At 40.6% G+C, this 25,491-nt stretch overlaps 1 protein-coding gene and 1 long non-coding RNA gene across 15 annotated transcripts in view; one reads left to right on the plus strand and one right to left on the minus strand.

The window, feature by feature from the left end:
- LOC108496495 lies at window positions 1-19,636 on the plus strand. Of its 13 annotated transcripts, none has more exons than XR_001874479.1 (10): window positions 1-629; window positions 706-837; window positions 2,905-3,170; window positions 3,921-4,104; window positions 4,851-5,038; window positions 8,049-8,167; window positions 9,973-10,049; window positions 11,885-11,999; window positions 18,062-18,156; window positions 18,893-19,636. It is a non-coding gene; the product is annotated as an uncharacterized LOC108496495 (long non-coding RNA). The 13 variants fall into 13 exon arrangements; XR_001874481.1 differs by having other exon boundaries at window positions 1-601; XR_001874484.1 differs by lacking the exon at window positions 1-629 and adding an exon at window positions 1,572-1,660 and having other exon boundaries at window positions 648-837.
- Window positions 1,667-25,491, minus strand: part of LOC108496492 (sodium-dependent neutral amino acid transporter B(0)AT3-like) — a 26,345-nt gene continuing 2,520 nt past the window's right edge. For both annotated transcript variants that reach the window (XM_017813247.1, XM_017813248.1), the window contains exons 2-12: window positions 18,144-18,284; window positions 16,448-16,585; window positions 14,569-14,750; window positions 14,056-14,166; window positions 9,295-9,407; window positions 8,885-9,013; window positions 8,077-8,233; window positions 6,594-6,798; window positions 4,836-4,995; window positions 4,204-4,366; window positions 1,667-3,134 (exon numbers count right to left, since the gene is read on the minus strand). In XM_017813247.1, the coding sequence (XP_017668736.1) occupies window positions 2,922-3,134; window positions 4,204-4,366; window positions 4,836-4,995; window positions 6,594-6,798; window positions 8,077-8,233; window positions 8,885-9,013; window positions 9,295-9,407; window positions 14,056-14,166; window positions 14,569-14,750; window positions 16,448-16,585; window positions 18,144-18,284 (1,712 nt within the window). In that variant the 3' untranslated portion in view covers window positions 1,667-2,921. The remainder of the gene's footprint in view (window positions 3,135-4,203; window positions 4,367-4,835; window positions 4,996-6,593; window positions 6,799-8,076; window positions 8,234-8,884; window positions 9,014-9,294; window positions 9,408-14,055; window positions 14,167-14,568; window positions 14,751-16,447; window positions 16,586-18,143; window positions 18,285-25,491) is intronic.

Raw genomic sequence — 25,491 nt, forward strand, 5'->3', positions numbered from 1 at the left:
AAGGCTGTTTGTAAACAGATACAAATACAATGCAGAAATCACAAGAGAAGACTATTTCATTTAAAATATCCTCCACTCAAGAAGGCAAGTGAAAGTAAAGCTGAAACTAGTATGTGTTTTAGCCAATGGAGAATTTGGATATTTGAAGAAAAGCTGGCAGTCTCTACGAAAAACTTGAACTTGCTGCGGTGGCTCACGATAATTGGAAAAACAGTACTGTGAGCATACATGTAAGGAATAGATTAACCATAGCAAGGGGATGCATTTGTTGGTCTAAAATTAGAGGTTTATACTGTTGGGAAGGTAGAAATATTGCATAAAGCTTCTGCACAGAAATGTTCTAAAAGAAATAGTGCTGTATGTTATGGTGGTAAAATATGTTCTACTTAATTGGTAGTAAGGCAGTGTGTTAAACAGCAACTGCTGACAGGAAGTGTTTGGCTGGATTGAATAACTTGAATCTGGAAATATTAAATGAATTAGCTTAGGAGGGTTCTGAATTTGTAATGTGGATTTTCAGCAATCATTGGACAGCTGGGAAAATTGCAAAAGATTTGAGGGTTGGGGTGAAGGTTAAGGTTGTCTCAGCATTTAAGAGAAGGTAAGTAGAGAGAAGTAAGCTACTCAATGTAAGTGAGCTTTCTGGAGGGTTTATATGGGGAGGAAGAGGGGTAGGGCTGAAAATTGTTCCTCATGTGTGTGCAGGGCTGGAAGGGAGGAATTTGACAGAAGTCCCTCTGGAAGATATTGTAGTATCTGGAGGCATTCATCAAACACATCCTTCTCCTCACTGCTTCCTTTTAGGAGGGAATTACAGACTGTGAATCTCAATTTGAGGTAGGTATCAAGTTTTCCAAGTTAGGAAACTGCCTGTGTTCCAGAAGGAATATGCTTTTCTCTCTGCATCTTTCCTCTATTTATTGTATTGTGATAATTTGGTCCTTATTTATAGTGCTGTTGCAATGCTCCTTTTGATGCTTTTTCCTTTAAGAGGCAGTTGAACTCCTTGTCTTAGGGATTTGGATTCTGCTTAAGACTGTGCCTGTGTCCTTTATTAATTTATCCCTAAAGAATCCAGTCTGTCCTTAGAGCCTAGACAATTCTGGAAAAGTCTTGTCTGTCAGAACGGTATGAGTTCACTGCGGAGTATTATAGAAAAATTTGTTGGGATATGGAGATAAAAAATTCAAAGAGGAGTGAGCAGAAGTAGAAAGCATTTAGTATGTAAGACTTCAATACGTTGTTACATATTTACATGCACATCCTTCCCCAGGTAACAGAGTCAGTCATGCAATTCAAGTGAAAATAGTACTTATAAGATGCTGTGCTTCACATGAATAGGAAGGGGAAGGTTGTAGCACTGATTTTACTGGAATAAGGCTACAGTTCTGGCATAGGAATTTGGGTAGAGGTCGCATCAGAAGGGCACTGACAACAGAAACACAATGTTCCTGTGAGAGTTGCTCAACACGTTTTCTACATGTCTCCTGCAGCTAAACAGTAACTTCAGATAGTGTGTTTCCCTGCTATCATTTGTAGTTGCTGGAGCTGAAAATTGTCTTCTCTCTGAGTCCTGTCCTAGGCTGAACTGCATGTCCAGTGACCCACGAAGTCTCTCTTCTCCTGAATGGGAAGGGGCAGCTCAAAAGTCAACAAGTCTGTGAGTGCATCGCCAGCGACGCAAGATGGATTTGTAGACTTAAAAGTCTTGTATATGTAGTTTAATTATTTTCTCATCTTGTGTCTGCATTGATTGGATGTGTTTTTGTGTAACAACAGAATTCTGACCAGATACTTAAACCTGCTGCATATACTTGCATATGTGATTTTAATGAACATCTAGCTATCTGTGGTCAGAGACATGATTATAAAGTATATGCTTTAGTTTGTATTCATACCTTTTATATAAATACATGCACAAAATTTAAATTATTTTTTTCGTTATTCATTCTTTTTGGAAGCATTTTTTACTCATAACATTTCAAATTTTATTTGCAACAGGCAGAGTAGTGATTTAAATCTTCCATGTCATTGTCAAAAGCTTTACAGTGCATAGGTGCAGAACATCAAGAACTCTGATTAGACCTTTGTAACTTGTGAGGTTTCTGTTGACAGAAGCTGTGTTTCCCTGCTGGGGTACCTGCCTCTCTATTGACTTGAAGGGCTGGGGCTGTTGGCAGGCTACCATGGGGCATTGCTGGACATTCTCATGCAGACCATTGGCCAAGTCCACGGCTCTCGGAAATAAAAACGTGTAGCCCAGGCACTTAACTGTTTTGCAGGTGATACTGCTCATCCCACATAGGGGAAGAGCCAGGAGGCTTTGGCCTGGCAACTGCTGTACACACAGACTGTTTACCCTGTGCATTTCTTTCTAGCAGGCAGAGTCACAGTGTGCTTTTCATCATTTGGTGTAGACTGATTGGATGCCACTGTTTCTATTCCCATCACTGCTTCAGGAGAATCTTACTGCCCAGGCCAGTTCACAGAATCATGGAATCATTAAGGTTGGAAAAGACCTCCAAAATCATTAAGTCCAACCTTAAGTGGGAGGGAGAGGGGATGATTTCTATCTTGCAGCTTAATTTTTTTTAGTTTTTTTCTTTTTTTTAGATTTAGTATCCCCCTCACACATCTGCTGCAGCAGCAACCTCCTATGCATAAGAAGAGTTAAAGCAATGGGGCTGGTACTAGGTTAGTGTGCAGGATTTAGGACAGGATGCAGGAGGGACAATTTTATTAATGTAACTGCACTGAAATAGGTTGAAATTAAAGGAAACATAGCACTACTGTTTATATAGTAATAGTGATTGGCTGTAAGTGTATGAACTGCATATACCAGGTTGGTTGATAATATCGTATGACAGCTCATCGTGCCTAACAAAGGCTTATTTTTGCTTGCAGAGCGATACAATGGGTATTTATTCTTTTGGATGAGGAAAGTTGCTGTTAGCCCCCTGACATGAAAATACTTCTGCTGATACAAGGCTTGTGTCCTTGCTTCTGCGCTTTTGTTTGATCAGATGGAAGAGTGCTACCAGAGGTACACACGTGCAGGGAAGGGCAGCTAACAGCACACAGATTGCCTGTACCCAAGGTGGATAAACTTTCTCCTCTTTCATGGGGAAGCCTTCCTATGGAGACAAAAAAGCAAGAGAAAGAAATAATTGGTAGGTACACTTACATTTGCATTTTCTCACACTGTTTTGGTAAGGATAGCAAAATTTTACTCTTGGTCAACAATAGCACTCAGTGGCCATGTCCTCTGTAAACCCTTCGAGTCTAAAGATGGCTGTAAGTATTTTACAGTTTCAAAGATTTATAGCTGTAATTGTGACACATTACTAGGGATACAAGGATGGCCCAAAGAGTTATCAAACCTTCACCCTCTCTTGATTAAAGTCTGTTTATTCGTGTTAGTATTCAAAACTTATCTGGTGTCAGCAATGACTGAGCATGTTCTTTGTCAAACAGGCAAGATTTCTGTCAGAGATTTTGAGGGAATGATGGTAAAGCAATTTCTGCAAGTCTGTGGCTGTGGGTTTTATTTGGAATGATACATACTTAATGGCATTTGGAGGAGATACTGATCCTGTGTAATCCTCACACAGTTTAGGGCCAGAATCAATCTCCAAACCCCTACGCAGGTTGTATTTGAGAGGGATCCAAGAAACTGCAGGTGGCATGAGACAGTGACACCCAAATCAGTTGTTCCGAGCATTGACATGACTTTGTTGCTGAATTAACCAACACTATTCTCAGACCACTGCTCCCTTCCTGTCTGCCTGCCAGAAGTACACATTCATATATTCTTCAGGACCGCAGTGATGTTGGTAGTTCTCACTGAGAATTGTTTTCATCCCTGACATCCTTTTTGCAGTTCTGCTCATGCATTTGTTCTACCTCTGAACCCTATATAGGTATGGAAAGTCTGTGAGACATTTCACTTCAACACTTCTCAGCATTACACACACCTATAACAAATATGGAGCACACAGTATGTGGGACACCTCAAGAAGAGACACATTTTAGTATGTGTAACCTCTTTGCATACTGGAGCCTTCTCATTCTGAGCACTACATCACTTCAGACTGCATTCCATAGGTAAGCAGTAGATAGCAATGATTTTAAAGGATCTGGTAAGGGAGAAAAATAGATAAGTCTTGCTTTTATTAGAGGTTCTGAAAATATTTGGGAACATACATATTTAGGGTTCCAGGCTGTGTAACTTGGTGGCCTCAGCATCTGAAGAGCAACAAAGGCCATGAAGACAATTAGCAAGAGCAGAGGGCTGATAAACCTCCATGTGATTTGCCAGTAGAGATTGAGTTTTCGACCAGTCATCCATTTCACATCTTTACTGAACCTTGTAAAAGAGAGCATGGTTATGATGATGTCAGATCTAGAGTGGTAACAGATTCACTTTTTATAATTTTCTGTAAGTTTTAAACACATTGTACAGCACCCTAAATCATTTCTATTCCATACCATTCTTTAATAACTCACTATTGACTTGAGTAAATAATAATACCAATGAAGTAGGTCTTTACTGATCCCTACCAGAGATCAATGACCAGTTTGTACAGTCAGTTTACATTACCAGAGCACCTAGTCTAAGGTTTCTAAGTACAAATAAATGATAATATTTCAGCAGTTCTGTAGACTATTCAAATATTTAAAATAAAAAGGCAAAATTATCAAGGGATTAAACAGCATGTTAGGAAGAAGTCTGAATTAACCAGCACCAAATCAAATCAGGTCATGGACAAAATTACTGCAACCTGAGTTGTGTTTATGTCTTATGAAAAAAAAAATTCCATCTGTTTCCAACGTACCTTTTAATTTTGTAGACATACACAACTCCAATTACTTCAAAGAAAGCAATGACTAGAAGAGGCACTGAGCCTGCATATCTGTCAAAAATGTCAATCCAGTAACTCCCTGAACCCAGTGTAAAACACAGAGCAATGAGGAAGCTAATTAGACATATTATACCTGAAGAAAAAAAGATATCTTTGTTACTGGAGTATTGAACTTGGTAAGTATATTTTTGTTCTAAATTACTTTTGCTCTTGTTCTAGTAATTTTTATTCTCTCTCCTTCTATGGAGCTACAACAAACTATTTTTGCCTTACAGGACTTAATATCACTTCCCAAATTCAGTTTTCCCTTGTGTGTTGGCCCAGAGGCGCGACTGTTGCAGAAGGAATGCACTTGTGTGACTTGGAACATCCTCCTGTTGTTAATCCTTTAGAAAGCCTGGGCTGTGCTATGCTGTTGCCCAATGTTAATTTTTGGCTGATGCAGTGAGTTTCAAGTGCCCTGATTTCCATGCAGCCATACATAGAATCAAAGCACAGGCAGTTGTCACCTCAGAAGTGTAAAGACTCCCTGAATTTCTGTCCCCCATTTCCTCAAAGAGCCCAGAGCTAGAAAGGTGTATGTCCCTTATGTTCCAGTGTGTATGGTTTGTGTTTCAGCACACTCTTCTGTACAGTCAGTTCTGCTTTAGCAAGATTTAAATTTGTGGTAATTGTGCGAAAAGTGGGAAGGAGGGAATGTGTTGCGGGACACAGACAGGGGCTGCACATCAGTTTGTATGTCTTCCTAATGTGTTATTAATTTCTTCTGGCTCTGAGATGGCCTTTGGTTCATTTCTGTAAAAAGTTGGCTCCAGACATTTTTTTAATTTTACTTAAGGAAGTTCACGATTAGAAAATCCATTTCAAACTAATATGGTTACCTCATCAGGTTGTGAATAAATTTGTTTCTGCATAAAAAGTTGTAAAATGAAGGATATCATTTAAATGCCACAGGAAAACTCTAAAAAAGGCATGACATCAGTATTTCCCATGAGAATTTAAAAGGGCACATTGTGGAAGTATTAATCCAAACTTCCAGAAATTTTTCTGGACCAATTTTTCTGGACCAGTTTCACAGTAGAATCTCTCAGACTCTCATCAAGCCTAGTTCTTAAGGAGCAGGTTGGGTTCAGTACCCACCTCTGGTTGAAAAGATCCCAGTTGTGGTGCAAGAACAGGATCACACACGCTAGTTCCTCATTTTCCAAGTCCTAATTTTCTACTCTGGCATGTTTATAGTAAACGTGAAACGATCTGTAGTATCATAAACCCGAATGAGGGGTGAATGACCTCTCCTACAATTGTGACAGAAGTTCATGTGCAGGTGGTTACGGCAGACCAACCGATGTCATTGGATGCCTTAAAGTGATTTGTATTGGTGCCAAAGGCTTAAGGGAAGACAAAGCTCTTCCTGATGTCTACAGCAGTTCAGAGTGAACTTGACTCCAGGAACAGCAATTTAGCGAGCTTTCTCAGACTGAAACGGCTACCTTGCAAACTTAAGAAAAAAGATGGCAAAGGCAATATAATAGCAACCTGACAGCTTCTACCATAACTGCTACCTCATCTCTGTGCTTATCTTCTGCAAACACAGTCCACTGCCCTTACTTACACTGTGAGATTAAGCTAAATTAATATCACAAATTAATTCCTCTGTGATATTTACTAAGCAGTTGGTAGCTTGTGCATCTATAAAGAAGCCACCCTCTTCAAACAAAGCAAATACCTTACCAGATAATAACTCTTTAGGTGTTGATTTAGATACAATTTGAAGCTCTAGAAGAGGAGTGAAGACACCCTCGATGTTTCCAAACATCGAAGAAAGGCCCAGGCTGAACAACATTATGAAAAACAGGATGGCCCAGGCCTGGGAGCCTGGCATGAGAATGATAGCTTGAGTGAAAACGATGAAAGCCAAGCCAGTTCCTGATACACTCTGCAGAATTCACAAACAGATAAAAATACACATTATAATGTCATTTCTCATGCATGAGTAATTATGACACACTTCTGTCCTTCTCTGAAGTCAAGGGTGCTGGTCAGCCTGTGGGGCTCTGTGGCAGCTGCAGCTGAGAAAATGTGCAGTGGGGAGTGTTTGTGAGGAGTTTAAATTTTCTATCAGAGGTGTCTAGACAGTCATGGAGCAGAACTTTGGCTTGCACAGAGAGATAGGTCCACAGTAAAGCAGATCAGAGAGTTGTAATTGAAATAGCAATTGTTTTGCTAATGCCATCTTAAGTGTGTTTTTCAAAAAATCTCTGATGGTGCTGGAAAGGAAGAGATGTAAATAAGGGTATGATTGTCACACTAGCAGCAAGACAAATGGTGAATTGTTGATTACAAAGGACCCCATAATTGCAAAGGCAGAAAAGACTAATAGGGAAAAAAGCCAATTTCAGACAAATTTCTTTTTATTTAGTCTCCCGAGGACAAGGATATTTAAATATAAGCATTGAAAGATACTAATGTTGCCATAATTTGGAAGTAAGATACTTCAAACCATAAATCAGAAATGGGTGCCATCAGAAGAAGTGAGACAAAACAAACTGACTTGTGCCGGGGCTGGAATGTCCTCCTTGGACTTCTCCATCATGTGAGTAAAATATGGAATGAGGTAGGACAAGTAGACAGAGAAGAAACATCCATGTGTAGTGATAGGGGAAGTGTTTTAGGAGGATTAGAAAATAAGGAAAAGAAGAGGATCCTAATGTATTTTGGTGGCAAACAGTGTACATTGTTATAGGTTTTTTGATGCTTTCCTAAATATAGATTTAGGAAATATAGATTTAAGAAGTATAGGTTTAGGAAATGTAGATTTAGGAAGATTCCAAAATATAGATTTGGGAAATTCCCATTCAGCATCCTTTTTCTGTAATCTTTCATCTAGATGTGTGTCCTCTGTTATGCTTATTCCTATAAACCAAAGTATGACTGAATGTCGTGTCCATGGTAGGCTCCAGGTAGGAGCACCCTTGAAGATTAGTTTTGTGATTATTGTGTGTAATTTTGCATGCTGTAACAGACAGCTTTGAGTTCAAACTACCCTACAATGGTATTGTTATTTCAAATGTTGAAAAATTGATTTGTTCAGTGATTATATATAATATATTCATTACAAGTAGAGCAAAATACAAGCACTTAAAAGAAAAAGGAAGATACCAATCCTTCTACATTATTTTGTTTAAGGATTACCTGTTGGAAGCAGTTATGGTACCTGATCAAGAAATTCTTGAAGGTCACAGCTCTTCAGTTTGAGTCCAGCAATTTTTTCTGGATGTGATGAATTCAGGAAACTGATCCAGGAGGTATAGTTTTGTCGCATGATGCTCTCTTCCGGAAGATCAAATTCATTAATGATACTCATAATGTTCCTGCCAGAGAAGCCAACATAGCATTAGTTTAAATGTTTGCAGATGATGTGACTGGAAATGCTATGCCTTGTATCCAGATGTTACTCAAAAGTTGTGCTTACTTCCTGTGCTGCTTTTTACAATATAAAGGAAAATATTAATTGACAGTTTTTTTATAAAACAGGAAAAAATAGACTATTTAAAGTCATCTTTTTCAGATACAAACTCCGAGTACTTTATGCAGATGCAGTCTCTAAAACGTTTTTATTTTATCAGGTTCTCCAGATCATTTCCACCACTCATGTTTAATAATTTAGTGAATCTGGTGGAATAGAAAAATGTGTTGGTTTCTTACTACTTCTAGTGCTAGTCTGAGACTGAGATGTGAACTTTGATGCACTACTTGAAATGGGTATATTTATGTGGTTATGGTTATATATTTATATGGTTATAATTCGTCTTGCTTCTTATGAATGCTACCCTTGACCATTCTTGCCTCAGTGCCATAATACTTTCTGGTTTTACATTAGACTTCTCCATACATGCTTCTCATCCATAGATGCTTTTCCTTTTTATTGAAAATAAATTCTCTAAATGCATGTTTTTCAAATAACGCATTATCTATTTAAGCATTGGAACCACATTATAACATTGGGAACACAACTTTCTCACCTGTCCAAGCAGTCCCAGTAGGCTGTGGTTGCTTTAAACCCCAAAACAGAAAAGACTGGAATGGAAGCGTAGAGGGATGTCATGCTGTTCACAATTGCTACTGTCACAGCATCCTTTTCACAGTCATTTCTAGGGATAGCATTCAAACAAGTGAAACAACTTAAAAAGGGCAGTATTTTATCTGTGATTCAGTTATTTCTGCAAGCATTTTAATTTTTTAGATTTCCCTCCCCCCCTTTCTGTTAGAAGATCCATTTGGCCTTTTACAAAGACAGAATCTTTTAAGATCCTTTAGAAAAATTAAGATAATTTATAAATATTCTAAAGAAAGAGTTTTGAAAATTAAAAAAAAAAAGGCACAGAATGCAGCAAGAATTTAGCCAGTTAATAAAGGCTGTAGTTCTACTTACTTTGGCAGATTGTAGCTTGAGAATGCAATAAGCCCTCCAAAAGCCAAAGAGAGAGAGAAGAAAATCTGGGTAGCTGCATCAAGCCATACACGGGGATTTTTCAAAGTGTTCAGCTGAAATAATTGGAAGAAATGCATGTATTAGGCTTAAATTAAAATTGCTTTTTCTCTTCCAGTTCTCATAGCTCATCTCTTATTTCGGTTCTGAAATTTTGAGGAAATATAAGGAAAAAGAAGAAAGTGACAGAGTGAAATTTGAATTTTGATGTAAGGGCAACCAACGTCATACAGGAAGCTAAATGAAAAAGCAAGTGGATTACAGAGAATGTTAAGCAGTTTTAAATAGTGGCACTAAGGAATCTTGCCATTGAAATCTGTCTAAAAGAAAGATAAAACATCATCATGGCTAGGCTTCGCGAACGAAGATTTGGGAAAGAGAAAACATAAGTAGTGGGCAAAATGTAAATGTGGTCAATAAATATTAGTTTCCTGCAGAAAGTGGCATGATATATTCATAGCCTACCAGGTGAATTACTTTCCAATCTGTTATCAAGGAGGGGGAATAGAAACCAGTATTTAGTTAAGAATGTTTTAGAAATGAGATGGTTTAAAAGTAATACTGGGACTGCAGAGTATTTCACTTTGTTTTACATCAGTCTGAGTCAAGTCTGCATCCCAGTCTTGCAGGACAACTTGTGTGTCTTCTGTGTCTATCTGATCCTGGTACATGACTGAGAACATTTGCAGGAGTGAGAGGTAAGTATGTCAAAAGACCCTTAATAGCATTTTGGGTTTCTCTGCGGCTGGCCTGGGCTTGAAGAGCAAGAATAATGGATTCACCTCAGTGTGGATGGATGCAGGTAATGCCATTACTGCAGATGCCCTCCCCACAGGGATGTCAGTGCTTTGGCCACAGCAAAAGCGGTGTAACCCTTTGTACAACATAGCATAACAAGCAGATATGTGTAACCACTGCTGGCTGAAATGCTTCAGCTTAGGCAAACCTTTCTAGAGGATTAATTTGAAAGATCATAACCAAACCCTCAAAGGCCAGAGTGCTCACTGGCAGGGCCTTGTGCAGATACAGATCTAGATTGCTATCGCAGTGCAGAAACTTGGCACTCACATTACTGTATGACCTTCACAGTTTGATTAAGTGCTGCCAAGTCAGTGCTGACAGATGCAACTCCTGCAAGTCTGGATTTTTGGCTGCGGACTTTGGCAGATGAGTCTGGAGATAGTTATGACCGGTGCCAGGTGCAGTGCATTTATTGACTCTAAAAGATACTAATCAACCCCCAAACTTGAAGAAATAGCAGGTGGGCAAGCGTGCCATGGCAATGTCATTATCTGCTCTTAAGCAAATTGTTAAAAATATTATTTATATTTTAAGTAATATGGCATACAGATTTTACAAGTATCTTCAGAAGAAAAAATGTGCTGATGCCAGAAACATGCAGATGAAGATATACAACCAGAATGTCAATGAATGAACATGGGAGTAATGAGGAAAGGAAGTATAATTGATACCTCACGGGTGGTAAGATTTTTGGATACTGGAACACATGAAACACAGACAGAAATTTACTTAAAACAGAATTAAAAATTACTGGGTCCCTGTGATGTGTAAAAACTGATGCTTTTCTCATAAGGCCAAGTAACACTGTACTTAAAGGCAGCATTTCATTAGGGCAGTGCTTTTGCTCTCCTTAATACCAGAAACAGTATGGACAGTCCAGGTACCTGGAAAGAAGCTTTAAGTGTCCATGCATAGTAATATATCATAACTGCCAAACAGAGGAAAAAGTTACAAATTGCCTCTGTGGATAGAGGATTTGGTGCCTGTGCTGCCTTTTTCTTTTTCTTGGCTATTCTCACTGCTTGTTAAATAGCTGCAGAGCTCTGGGCACAGGCATCAGTTGCCCAACCAAGTTATTGGAATTTTTCATTGCCAAGCCTCCAAGTATTTACAGTCTCTGAAGCTCTTTCAAATGTGAAAAAGACTGGACAAGGAGACATTTGTTTTCCTGAGCTTGCACAGATGTCCACTGAAGGTGTGCCATGCAGACTCTTGCTGATGCTTGATGGGATCTCTTTTCTGCTGCCTCTCATTACTTATTTTTTTCAAAAACCTTTCCAAAAGTCTGTTTCAGCTCCTGTGTTGCTTCATCTTTGACAACTTCTGCTTTCCCTTCAAGTGTCTGTGAACATCATTTCAGTCTTTTTTATTTTCTTGGCAGCTTCATTTTCCAGGTAGCCAAGAGTTTAGAAAGAGTGAGTGAATTGTCAGACTTTTCCATGTCTGAAAGTCAATGAAAAGAAGTATTCATTATTTGTTCTAAAATTTAGGGTATGCAAGTAAGTCAGATGGCAAAAAACCTATGTATTTCTGCATAGCCTGCCACATTTTAAATCCCTATGCGTGCAGTTGTTATTTGTGATATTTTTTAATGAGAACTGAAATACAAACTTAGAAAGTGAATAAACTTAAACAGTGGTGGTTTGGAGAAAATAAAAATTCATTTGGGTGATTATGATCCTGAAACTGGGTAAGATATAACTTTTAGCACTAGGCGTTACTTCTTTCGCAGATTTTCAAGAACAGTGAGGTGTCACAGTTACCAGAAGGTGGATGTGGCAGCTGTCAGAAACTACAATTTGTGCTGCACTGCAAAGTAGGAAAAAAGTTGGAAAATATTGCCTCCGGTGAGTGGAAATGTCAAGAAGGTTGATTTTATTTATTTATACATTTATTTTAAAAGCAAAGTGAAAAAAGCAGTAGGTGAGCTAATTCTTACTTTATTTTGCTAAAACTTTACCAACTTCCTGCAAAAGACAGGAAAAGAAGAAGGAAACAGCATACACTTAAGAAACACACTTTACAGTTTTGTAAGCAAGTGTGGTCTGGATGGACCAGGTAAATCTCTACCAAAAAAAAAAAACCACCAAAAAAACCCCAACCCACAAACCAATAGCCCCCTGTACAACTCACTTCGGGACATTCCTTGTGGGGAAGCATAACAGGAAACATGACTGTGTTTATTGATGGCAGGGGTGGCAATAGTTCCTCATGAAACAGGCTAACAGGAAAGAAAATATTGGTACTGCAGTTATGGGCTAAGGGGAAGAAGAGAGAAGGGCAGTGTTATGCTTACTGTCTTTTGAAGTCCTTAAAGTGCCACAATCCCCCATAGCAGTTGGTAGGTTGGTTTAACAAAGCCATCTCTCTCTCTCTTACACTATAACTTTCTGTGCAATGGCAACACCCATAGCAGGTATCAATTTACCAGGCTGTTGCATCAGCTTTCCCATGTTTGTAGATGAGAACATAGTTTCATCACTAGAACCATCTTCAGATGACTTGTCAAGTATGTCCCCAGGATTTGCTTCCTCAAACTAGCTAACCATTAACTGCAGGTTGACTGCAAATGGATTTCCACTCTGACTTCTGGCACCAGTCTACAAATCCATCCGGCTCTTTTTATGATGATCTGCTCCTCCTTAGCACTGCAATACCTCCAAGCTTTTGGGAATATAAACAAATCTACTTTCTGCATTAAGTTCAGTGTGCAGTGATCCCAAGTCCCAGAGATGCCTGAGCTCTTCCAGAGAAACCCAACAGCCAGGCTGAGACCAAATGACAACAGGCTAAGCCCTGTTCCTGGTTGTGTTGTCTAACCTGCTTTCTTCCTTAAGATGTTGCACCAAGCTTTTATTGTCACGTCTGGGCCCTAAAAAAATGCAAGTGTATGTTCTGATCATCTGGAATAACCAAGGTTGTCCTTCTTGAGCTCTGGCAGCATTTAGATGGCTGTCCATGCCACTGGGCTTGCAGAGGGAGGGATAAAGAGATGTCTCCTCTGAGCTTTCTCCTATTGTTATCCCTTTCCAGCCTGGCATGTAATATATCTCTGGGCTACCTGACTTATGTTTTCCTTAATGCCTGTTTTCTTGTTGTAGAAAAGGAAAGGGAAAAACCCACTGCTCCTGTGGTTGGAAGTGCTGCTGTGGCTGCAGAACCAGTGGATGCTCTGAGACCACCTATCAGTGGGTGCTGCTTTCGTCCTCTGCACTCACCATTTCATGGAGCTTTTTAGCACAAAGGCAGAATTGTGAGGATCTTGCAGTTTATAGCAACCATTCAGCGGGACAGTCTGACTTTTCATTTGGGAATGCCACTAAGGAGATTGTGAAAAGGGCATTCTGAAACGAGGGATCTGGAACTCCCATCCCTTTGAGAAGATGAGAAAAAATGGGAGAGGCATTCTTCTCTAGCCGTTGTGTCTTTTAGGAACAGCTACGATGGAGGGGAGGAAACTGCAGTTAAGGAGAAACATGGATAGGAGAAAATTACTTTCAACCTTAAAAAAACCCCACTTTGCGGTGTGTAACTCCTCATTAGTTTTCCTTGTGAATTCTTAAAAGATTAAAGTTGTGTAAAATCTATAACCTTGGCATGAAAATCTCATCTTTATCATGTGCTTGTGAAGTTTACTTACACATTCAAGACTGAGGCACCCATAACATACTTAATTTTTCAGTATTTTCTTATATGCTTACTACTGGATTGTTAAATACTTTGATGCTTTTTTTTTCTGCCGAAGTATATTAAAATACTAAATCACTTCATCTCAGAAAAAAGAGCTTATCTGAGCTCTTGGATAGAGAGCTAGATCAAGAGTAGCTGGAAAATGAGTATACAGTGTGAAATCTGAGGGGGAGATAAAGGAAAAGTATTTCTGACTATAGCAGCAATACTTACATTAGGGGTGAAGAGGTAAGCCAGACCATCTGTGGCTCCTGGTAGAGTGAGTCCTTGAATAAGGAATATAGTCAGGACCAGGTAAGGAAATATTGCTGTTACGTAAATTGCCTAAAGTAGGAAAGTCAGAAGACAAACAGTTACTGGCAATAACTTCAATAAAACCTTTAAATTATTGCAACATATAATCCTAATAATATTTGATAAGACAGCTACGGATGAATACTGCCATCTTTAAAAGAAGCAGGGTGTACTTTTGCATAATATATTTCTGAGAAAATTGCCCTTAAAACTGTGTGAGAGAAGGCTGGTAGAGCAGAAGCATTTGCAATGGAGAAAGAGAGAAGCATCATTTTGAGCCACCTGTACTGCTGTTCTGGCTTCATCGGACAAGGAGCACAGTGAAATGGTGCTAGTGTGGTAAATAGGGAAGGCTTTCCTTGGTGGTAAAAACTCGGTATCAGGAGAGCAAGATGCAAAGGTTGGGGTAATGCATTTCTCTGTCCTGTGTACCTTTCCTGTGGTTTCAATTCCTCGGATGGTGCAGAGATAGACAATTGCCCAGCAAGTTGCTAAGCACAAAATGAGCCACCACTGTAATGTGCCACTCTCAGCGATATCAGGTGTTATATTCAAAGTCTTCCTATACCAAAAATAATTTACTGCAGTGCTTTCATAGCATTCTTTGTTGAACCCTGAAAAAAAAAATGTGGCAAGTATTAGAATGAATTGTGGACTGCCAAATCAAATTCAGAGGTGGACTTTCTGCACTGTGTGTAAAGTGCAGCAAGACAAACTCTGTCACATCAGTCTGAGACTCTGAGACTTACTTGAGACCTTCACCAGAACATCACCAGTGCTTCTCCAGGGGATAACTTTCTAAATAGAAACAGTGTTGTATGCAGTGCAAGGTAAAATCTAAATTAATGGCACTGGAGACTAAGGAAATTTTAGCTGTATGTCTGCAAGTTGGTGGAGCCATAACAGGCTTGAGGCACCTGAGGATACTTCTAAGGCCAGGCTCCCCTGGTGATGTCATGGCCCTGTAGCGGGGAAAGACCCAGGCATCGGCCTCTTTGGCTTATGTTTCCAGGAGTTCTGTTAGTGGGAACCTCAGGCACCTGCACCCAGGAGAGAGGACATTCCCCAGCCATGTTCTGTGCCTGAAGAAAAAGGAATGGGGAACATGACATACATCACAACCCATGCTTACCCCTCTGCCTATGAGCAACCTAAATCCCTGAAGAGGGGGTTGACAGAGAATCCTCAGGAAATCCGCTGACCTGCTGTTTTCAGCTGGAAACCCGAGTTCCCTGTTTGCTGCAGCCCCTGCCATTGCTCCCAATCAGAAATGGGTGTGTCCTGAGAACACACAGTGCATTTCCAAAAGCTGAAGTTACACAGTGTGGCAGCACTGATAGCTGTCCCATAACCAGGAGGTCTAGCACACGTCAAGACTGGGGGAGTCTGTGTTCACCTAAGCTTGGTAGATGGGAACAGCTGCTACTTGTATCAGGAAGCAGATCCTTGGAGAGAGCATTGCCTTTGTGATGGAGAATGCAGGTTCTTCCCATCTTGGCCCCGATATTGAAAAATCTGTCCTTAAAGGATTTCTTCATTATTTTCAAAAGATGCTAAACTAAAAATGCAAGGTTTTGTATACCAAATATTGATTAAATAGTTGATCTGCAAAGCAGATTTGGAAAACATCTGTTTAACTCCCTAACTGGGACATCTGAACCTGAGAAATGAAAGAATCCTATTTCTTAAGGCCCAAATAATTTTGTCTACTTCTGTAAGAAACATGGGCTATGTCTTATTGTCTTCCTACTCTAGAACAGTCCTATGGCCTCCAAAAGAAGGTTGACTTCTTTATGTTTTGTCTCTTCACTTAGCCTCTAACTCAGGTTATGGTTCTTGCTCTGCCTGGACCTTGTTTTCTCTCAAACTGAGCAAAAAAGAAAGCTGAAAAACAATTTTAAAGACCTGACATAAGTCCTCCTTGTTCTTCTTAGCTACACTGTCTGTCTTTGGTCTTACTAAAGTTTTGTAACAGGTAGCATGACTTTGGTCTGAGCACCAAAGAATCCCACTTTAAGTAGTTATTCTGCTTATTAATCTTTTTTTTTTTTAACACTGTTATTTTGCTTTCCATTTTGAAATCAAGCAAAATGGCTCATGGATTTTCTGAATCTTGTTGTTTCTCTGAGGATGATGAATTTGAGTAGGCTATTGTGACTCTTGGACCTTTTTAACGTGAAATCAAACCAGGACTTGTGCACAACTCAGGGCCAAATCAAATGTGGATTGGCCTTTTCAGGATTTCTTGGTGAGCCCACACTGACGTTTCTGATCCTCCTTTTGCTAGCAGTGATCATGGTATTGTAGTTACCTGTTCTGTTTGCATTTAGAGGACAAACACTCCAAGGAAGAGGTTCTTGGAAGGAGTTTATGAGATACCACATCACCCAGGTTAAAACAGTATTGTAGTATAAGCTCACCAGAATGGACACCACCCACGAACCAACACCTGCAGAAAGCACAAGATCTCAGCTTAGAAAAGCTTTGGAAAAAATTATCAGTCAGTCACAGCACTAGCTCTTGGAAGCTCACACTTCCTATTGTTTCAAGATTTTCTTGTCCATCCTCCCCTGCCCCTCCTAGAGATTTTCCCCTGAAAGATGGGCATTTGTGTCCTCAGTAGCCAAACATTAGTGCACAGTCTCCCAGCTCATCAACCCTGTTCCAAGAATGCTGACACTCTCTACTTACATAGAAGATTAGGATTGAAACCTTTGTCCTAGTACATAATACATTGTTTTCTATAACATGAGACTTTAATAGTAGAGACCAAAAGAGACTGAAGTTTTACAGCATGCTGTAGCTGCATGAGGCCACTCTTTTGTCCCAAATCATGCACATATGCCCCAAATTGATCTCTGTTTTGCTCCTGTGACAAGGAGGGAAGAATATCACCACATTTTCTGCTTGCTTGTATTTTTACAAAGGACATGCCTAATTGAAGGATGTGGGCTTAGCTGGAAGCACCACCCCGTTGCTTGGTATTTCTTCCTTATTACCCTTGGCCCTTAGATAACTTCTCTCACCCCTCCCTTCTTCTCCCACATGTGCCCACAGGCATGGCTGTCAGTGCCAAGCCCATTTCAAGCACCTGCTTAGTGCAGGGCATGATCCAGCAGGGCTGGCTGGAGCATCCAGAGGCTTCTCCTTGCCCTACAGGCACAAGGGTGCTATCTCAAATACCTAGTAGAGTCAATGCTTCAGTCCTTATGGTGGCTGTTCCCAATCACTTCTACAGCCTAACAATTCATGCAGGACACAAGATGTGTTTTTTCAGTGAATATTCAATAAACAGAAAAGAATTGCCAGTACAGTCCTACACACCAATCTGATGCACACTGCCATGTGGACTGTACCATGTGCCCAGCCGTGTTAATAATGTCCCTTCAGTAGCCCCACTGTGGCCCCCTCTTGTGGAGGGGGCAGCTTTCCCAGGTGCTTTAAACTCATTAGGAGGTGGCCGGATCCTGTTCCTGGTTTCATGTCTTTCTGTCCTCCCTTCAGTCTGGCTATTCATGGACAGAGAAGACTGGCTTCTGGAGGGGCTGTCACAGAGGAGCAAGAAGCACTGTGGGCGGGCAGCCCTTGAGTGAGCACCAAGATATGGTAGGAACAGGACAGTGTTGGCTAGCAGAGCTCACGTTCATTATGCTTCCAACAGCAAAGGTGATGAGGTTTGCATCTAAGGCTCCTGTGTGCCTAGAGCAATACCTGATGAGAGCAATACTGAATTATAGAATAATAGATTTGTTTGGGCTGGACATCTTCAACTAGACCAGGTTGCTCAGAGCCCTACCCAACCTGACCATGACAATTTCCGGGGAAACCACCTCTCTCTTGGCCACCTGTTCCAGTATCTCACCACCCTCATCGAAAAGAAATTCTCTCTAATCCTAACACTCATTAATTTTTGTATCTTAAAAAGCATCAGGCATAGGTGTGTAGGAAGTGTGTGCTGGATGGGAGCTCATTTGCAATTCCTTGAGCTGGGACCCAAAGAGACGTACCAACGCCTCCAAGGTAAGGCGAGACAGTGTTCCAGGCACCAATGCTGCCTTTCCTCAGGCACTGTCCTAAGGCCAATTCAAGATGCAACAGTGGGATTCCTTCGAAGAAAAGAGCAATGAAGTATGGGATCAGGAAAGCCCCTGAAAAGACAATTAAGTGCAATTAAGTCACATGATTATCTGCATCTCACTAAAATTACCGTTTGGTAATTAATCTGCTTTATGAACCTAACAAAGTCTGTGTAGGATGAGTGAGGGATCATTTCTAGGGACACTTGCCAAATTCGTTACTGGTAACTTTGTTGGTGAAGATGGAGGAGGAAGGACTGGGATCCTTAGTGTTGCAGGACACTTCCCCTCAGGCATTTCTACAGCCCATTATAAGTATTTCACTCACTATTTCATCCCTTTACCTTTCTTTTAAGCATCTTTTGTCCCCATTCTCATAAAGAACAAGGATTTGCCTGTCCCCTATACCATCTGTTTTCCCTTCAGTGCATTGGCTTATTCCCCTTCTTAAAGCTCTCAGGCACGTGCTCCTCCATCTTCCACTGCTAAAGCATGATTTTGTGCTGGATACCCCCAAGAGACCAGGTTGCTTTATTACATGAAGTTCTGCTCAGAGCACAGAGCCTCTGGCTAATGAAAAACTGAAAACAAGGCTGAAGTTTTTCTGTGAGACATGGGGGCAACGAAACCCAATTTCTTCCCAGTTTGTATCCTTTACATCTTTCCTGTTTTTCTCACAGCATCTCCTTTGGGCCAGAAGCAGCACATGCTGTTGGTTACCTGTGGGAAGGGACCAGTCCTGCCAGCAGCCTGACTATTTCCCGCTAAACTGTGTGCAATTCCTTGTTTCCCACACTTTCCCTCAGAAAGGACATGGGTTTGGGTCTCCCTTCTTTTGCACAGATACTGATTTTTATGAGACCAGGAGAAGTTCCATCAGGATGTTTATACCACCTGCCCAAATGTCCAGTCAAATTGAAATGGTGTAATAGATTGAAGTTTATTGCCATGACCAACAACCACTGTGACCATGAAGCCTCTTTTCTCTGGGGAAACAAAGACAGAAGTCCTGCCTCAGCCACCTCCCAGTCCTCCTACCAATGTATACTGATTCTATGTTCCTCATTGCTTTGTCAATAAACCTGTGCCTTGTTCTACCATTTCTACTTTGCCTCCAAATCTCATATCTGAGTCTGCTCAGCTCTGCTCTTCCAGTTCTGGAAACTTTCTCCTCTCCCTCCAGGTTGGCAGGGAGATCAGCCTCACCATCCCCATCCAAGAGAGCAGAACAGAGTAGCTCTGCACTATGCTCAGCCTTCAGCCCTGAGAGGGAGGTTGGGGAATGCAGAAGGATTTGCCGTCTCCACCTGGAGTGGCGCCAGGATTCTGCAATCACTGGTTATTTAGAAAGGCTGGGCAGATAAATCTAATCACTTAGGCTAGTGTTGTATTGCAGTAACTTCACTACCTATTGCTAGGAGCTGCAATAAATACATACAACATCCCAAGAAGGTGTGGTGTTGAATGGTTGAGCCCTCTATCAAAAAATCAGCAAAGCTCTTCACAATGGAGGACTGTTCTTAAATTGCCAAAGGTGGAAATAAATGTCTTGCCTTATGACCTGAACTCTTAAGATGTTTTTAACTGCTAAGAAGCAGATTTGAAAAAGGAGTCTCACAGTTAATTCCCAGTATGTTAAATCCTTGATTTGGATCCTTGGTACCCCTGCTCAGTAGTCCTTGTCCTTCGAGGAAGCTCTAAAGTGGCTGTTACAAACTCCCCCCTCCAAGAGACATTTACTGAGGGACTTAAGGACCACAGTAATTTGTTTATTTTTATTTGCCACCTGATGAAATCTCACCTGGAGCTACTTATCAGAGCTCCCATGTAAACGTGAAGGAATTTGGAGGTCCCTTCCACAAGAACTCAGTAACCTCTTGCCATGCTCAGTTCTGTGCTCTGCTTCAAACCTGCTGCAGTATCCCTCTCCACAGCACACCTGACAGCCCAATGCCTTGAACTGGCCCCTGAGAAGAGCAAAATATTCAGGCAAGTGACCAGAGCACCACAGTACGGAGCACTCTACTTCTTTGTCCGGCTGCCTGGCCATACACCAGCTCTGGGCAGTAGCTGTCTTGCTGCAATCCACACAGTGCTGAGGCCTTGCTAACAGAGCACTCCATAAGAGCCCAACCTATCTCCCATATCATATCTCCTGGGAAATAACTATATAATAATTAGTGCAAACTGCCCTCTGTTATCTCTCTCCCCTTTTCTGTTTGCTAGTTGAGCCAGTGACAGCAAAGCATTTAGACATTCTGCTGATAAAAACCTGTTTACTTTGTGCAGGCTTGTGTGTACCTCCAGGCATATTTACAGCATGGCAAAACGTAATGTCACGCTTGGAAAGAAGATACTGGTTTTTCATGAGAACACTATAAAAAATCTGCTATCTGCAAATATGAAAATATGGCAGAAGATTTGGTTAAGAAGAAATAGTTTATGAAGCCAATCTTTCTCGAATCTAATTGAAGTAAACAGCTTGTAGTGTAAAATTAAGTTTTCAGTTATTCATTCCTTTGTATTACCCTATTTTTAGGCAAAAAGAAAATAGTCAGGAGAAGGACAGTCAGCCTGCTGAAGCACTTGAAGCTTACTCTTTTCCACAATAAAATCCCCCACCTATAGCAAAACCAGAAATGCATTAATACAAAGGTATCATGTATGGAATAGTGAGTAGGAACCCTCTAGTACTGTACAGTCAACAGCTCTGTTTAATAGATAGAAGAGGACGTGCAAGAAGGCAAAATTTAAGCACTGTTTTTTAAAAAATGCACTGAGAAATCTAACCACGGAAAAGGCAAGCAGAAAATCCAAGGAGCAGAATGAATCAGCAAGCTGGTACCTAACACACAGCAGATATCACAAACCAGAGCATTCAAACACAGGCACAGCAAAACCCCATCAGAACCCATATGATGCGTAGCACAGGCACAGGAGAAACTCTGTAGATTTGGCTTCCATGAGGCATGGGAGAAGGAAATCTTAGTAGAAACAATCATAAAACACTAGTAACAAATTATCCTGTATCTGGACATTCTAGGTATATTTATATCTAGATATTCTAGATCTATATGCTCTACAAGGAAAGGAAAATAAACTACATAAGAAGCAAGCCAAGGATGGGGGGAACATCTTTAAAAAAAGGTTTATTTTCAGTAATTTTTTCCTCTCAAAAAATGACTAAGAAAATGATAGTGATGAAGTATTTTTAAGTACTTTTAAAGTCTGGAGAAATGCCCATAAAAATTGAAAGTATTGCCAGAGCATGATTTAGTTGCATCCCTGAGGCATGACCTAGGAAAATTTTAGTCTACATCATTCCTTCTGTCAGAAAGACACTGAAGATTCATAAAGCAAGTAGATACATGAAGTACTAAAAGAAGGTCAAGGGGAAGGGGGGAAACCCAGTTCAAAAATCTATGAGAGTTAAAAGTTATTTTGGAAGGAGATCCTGCACAAGGATGCCACAAAGCTGTGGAACAATCCCTGTGCACATGAGAAGGCACAGAAAGCCTTCAAGAATTTTTCAAATCAGGCTATCAACAACTGCAAATACTGGACACACTGGTGAACTGGTTCCATTAAGAATAGAGTCCCAAGTGACAAGGAGCACCAGTGTGTGACACAATTGGTGAAGAACCACTGGAGTGGAGGTAGCTCCACAGTCGCAGCAGTAGAAAAGAAAGGACCTGGTGCACTCAAGATACACTGAGGGGTTTTAACCTGACCCCTTGATTGCAATGCACAGGCAACTGCTCAACCATATTTAGCAGAATGACACTCGAAGAGCATGATCTTTGTTATATCACCTGCACATGACAATCTGGATGAGAAGTGCTATGATGCAGCCTGGGGAGAGCTGCTGATGCACCACAGGGCAGAATGACAATGAGGGTCAGGAAGGAGCACAGTGTAAAGTTGGTTCACAACAACCAGCAAAACAGAGTGAAAGAACCTAACTGGGTTTGCAACTTCTTAGAAAGAGAGACCAACAGACCTGACTAGTGGAAATGTAAGGCAGTTTGAAGAATCAGCCAGGTGACCTCCTGATCTACATAGACCAAGATCAGCAGAAATCGATGAGTCTCAGTGAGAAGCAGAGAAGAAAACCTAGTAGCTTTTCTTGATGATGGGATACTAAGGAAGACTTCCTAAATGTTGGAGAAAAACTTGCAGGAACTGATCCATGGATCAAGTTCTGCCCTTTCAATTTTGCATCTTAGCAGTACTTGTGGATCAGCTTGCAGAAGAAAGGCAAGCAATTTGAAATGATGATCTAAAGACACAAAAACATTTGAAAGGGCAGAACTTGAATAATAACTTTCATTCAGATAGAGATTTAGCAATAGAAAAAATAATTATGATAAAGACTGAAATGACCTTGAAAGTGTAAAAATAGTAACTTCAAATGCATCTGTAGAGTCTGAAAAATTCAGAAAGCACATCTCAGTGTGATACAATGCAACAAGAATTCAGAGATCCACTTTACTGGTTCTGTTGGTACATAGGAGGAAGGGCAATAGATGCACTTTTCCAAAATGCTGAGGACTTAATGGCAAGATACCTACAACAATTTGTGCTTTACCTACAAGAAATTGCAATAGGTGGTAATTACTTGTTCAGATACAGAGAAAAAGCTATTAGCTATTGAAAGAGGATTATCAGACCCATCCCATTTTCTCTATGGGAGTTCAGCTAAGCAGTGTAGTAGTCAACACAGCAAGGAATCACATCAAGACATGTGGTAGGAAAAAAGGAGCAATTTAATTACACTCACTCCTCTCTCTAGAAAATGTACTTCGTGACCTTTATTATGTCTTCTGCACATGCCTCAATTCAGATGAAAAATATGAGCTAGTATAAACATCATATTTGTGCAGCATATTTATGATGGCACTGATTTTGACTTGCAAGTCACATTGTACATCTTACAGATTCTGAGACTTGGCAGGGTTGAATTTCCCCTGTAAATGACTATATTTCCTTGAGCAACATTGAAGGAGCTAAAGCTGAGTCCAGAAATCCAAGGGCGCAATAGCCATTTCAAACAAAGACATTTAATAAGTAAGTAATGGCCAGTCTTCGCGAGCGAAGATTTGGGAAAGGTCATTAACCCTTCGAGCCTGCGCAGTGGATTTTTTAGGTGAGACACAGCGTGCGCTGAACTGAGCCCACCCTTTAATCCTGAGGTTCATCTGCCGGGGCCGAGCAAGCTTGGACAGTGGCAGTGAGGGTCTCAGAACGTAGGTTTGTTTAGAGTGACCTTCTCTTAGATGGATTGCCTTACAGGGCTGACGAGCTCCATCTGCCCGGGGGGCTGGGAATCGAACCCGGGTCGCAGCGGTGAGAGTCCTGCACCCTAACCACTGCGCAGGCTCGAAGGGTTAATGACCTTTCCCAAATCTTCGCTCGCGAAGACTGGCCGTTATTATTCACAAAGACATGTAACACCCATAGATCAACTTATAAAATAATCTTGGTGAACTTCCTTTGAAATACTCATGACTAAAGGATGCAAGCAAGCCGCACTCACACCAGCCTGAGCTATAAAGGGCAAACAAATATAACAGACTGTGAAAGGATCAACTCCAAATGTCACAGCTTTACACTAAGGACTTTAGCAGAACATGACAACAATCCAGAAAATTAAGTTTGTTGCTTGCTGTAACACAATTTTTCTGTCAGAGAGCAAACTGTTCTGCACTTCCCAGCATACTATGTTTGGGTTTGTGTGTCTTTACAGTATCTTCCAGGTATACATGTTGTTCCTCTTGGGTTTTGTTTTCTTTCTGAGGACACAGTGAGCCAGGCATTTAGCAGCAAGTCATAGTTCAAGTTTGAGCAAAAGGTCAGGTAGGGTTATGAAAGTCTGTAAATGGTTGCCCCAGAAGTAAACAGTTCTCCCTTTTTACTATGACTGTAGTGTTTATGCGTATTTCTTTTCCTAGAAAGAAACTGTATTTTATATTAAAGTTATTTTTTCAGTCATCTTATAGGCTCAGGCACATTTTTAATGCCCATGAGCTAGGCAAGCATATACTAACAAAAATTCAAAGTAAACCATTGCAGTCAGTTCAGCTAGAACTGTGATGATTTTTCTAAAGTATACTCAGATGACTCTATGTGTACACATATAGCTATATGACTTGTTAGTGTCTCAGCAATATACTGGGCTGTTTAGAGACTTCTTTTCAATCCCAGTTGCCTGGGAACATTTGTGTTTGTCTGCACTGACTGTGGCAAACAACCTTCATACCCATTAGTCATGAAAAGTAAATAACTAACTTAACTCAGGCAATAAATCCAAATAATCAGTAACGGCAGCAGGTGATAAATGTCAGCAAAACTGATATTATATTAGATACGAGTTACTGAGTAACACTAACGTGCAATGAATCAGGTCCAGAGGTCTGATGGGAACAGCTGACATGAGGCAAAAACGCAAGCACTTGTTTTCATCTCTTGTTTTTTAAAACATGTAGAAATGAGGAAAAGTACATTGCCTAACGCTTAAATACTTGGGTATCACCGGAACCAGCTGCGAAACTGTACCACAGAAACTATTCAGCCTTCGAGCATGTCTATGCCATATCCATACCAGGTTTAACTGCACTTATGACTGTGGCTGCAGGCACAATCCACTGCAGCTCTCAGGGCTCCCAGTTAACTGTTGTCTCCCACTGCTGCTGTTCTCTCCCACGTTCACATCTTCAGATGCACACAAACAGGATTTATGCTCCAGTACTCCTGAAAATCTATCGGGCTTTTGCGTCTGAGTTGTTTACTTTCAAAAATGCAACCCCTAATCACATCACTGCCTTAAACTAACAGAAGAAAAATGCAACTACCTTATGCACTAGTGTAAAACCAACAGCTCTGTCTTCTCAGTGATCTTCATGACCCACTCAACTTTTCCAATGTCATCTCTTTGGGACAAATTATTCACAACCCCCACTGCACTTTATTAGAGTTCATCCTGCTGTTGAGCTCTTCAAGCCCTTTATTGAGGCTGAGTGACCAAACACTGGCTGCACATCCATACATTGACCTTAAATCACCACTGTCTTGTGCCACTGTTTGTGATGATGCAAAGTAGCTGTTTGCCATTACTGAATCTGATAGCTATTTTAAACTGGTTTTTCACTGGCAACATTACTATTCACAGAGCAAAAGAGCAACTCAGCCTTTATCCCTGCAGCATTTTCCTATTTTTATTATCTTTAAACCTTCTCTAACCCCTGTATTTTTTTCCCAGCAGTTCCTGTGGGAAATATCA

This window comes from Lepidothrix coronata, unplaced genomic scaffold (assembly GCF_001604755.1).
Source record: "Lepidothrix coronata isolate B3197 unplaced genomic scaffold, Lepidothrix_coronata-1.0 Scaffold40, whole genome shotgun sequence".
NCBI classification, from domain to species: domain Eukaryota; kingdom Metazoa; phylum Chordata; class Aves; order Passeriformes; family Pipridae; genus Lepidothrix; species Lepidothrix coronata.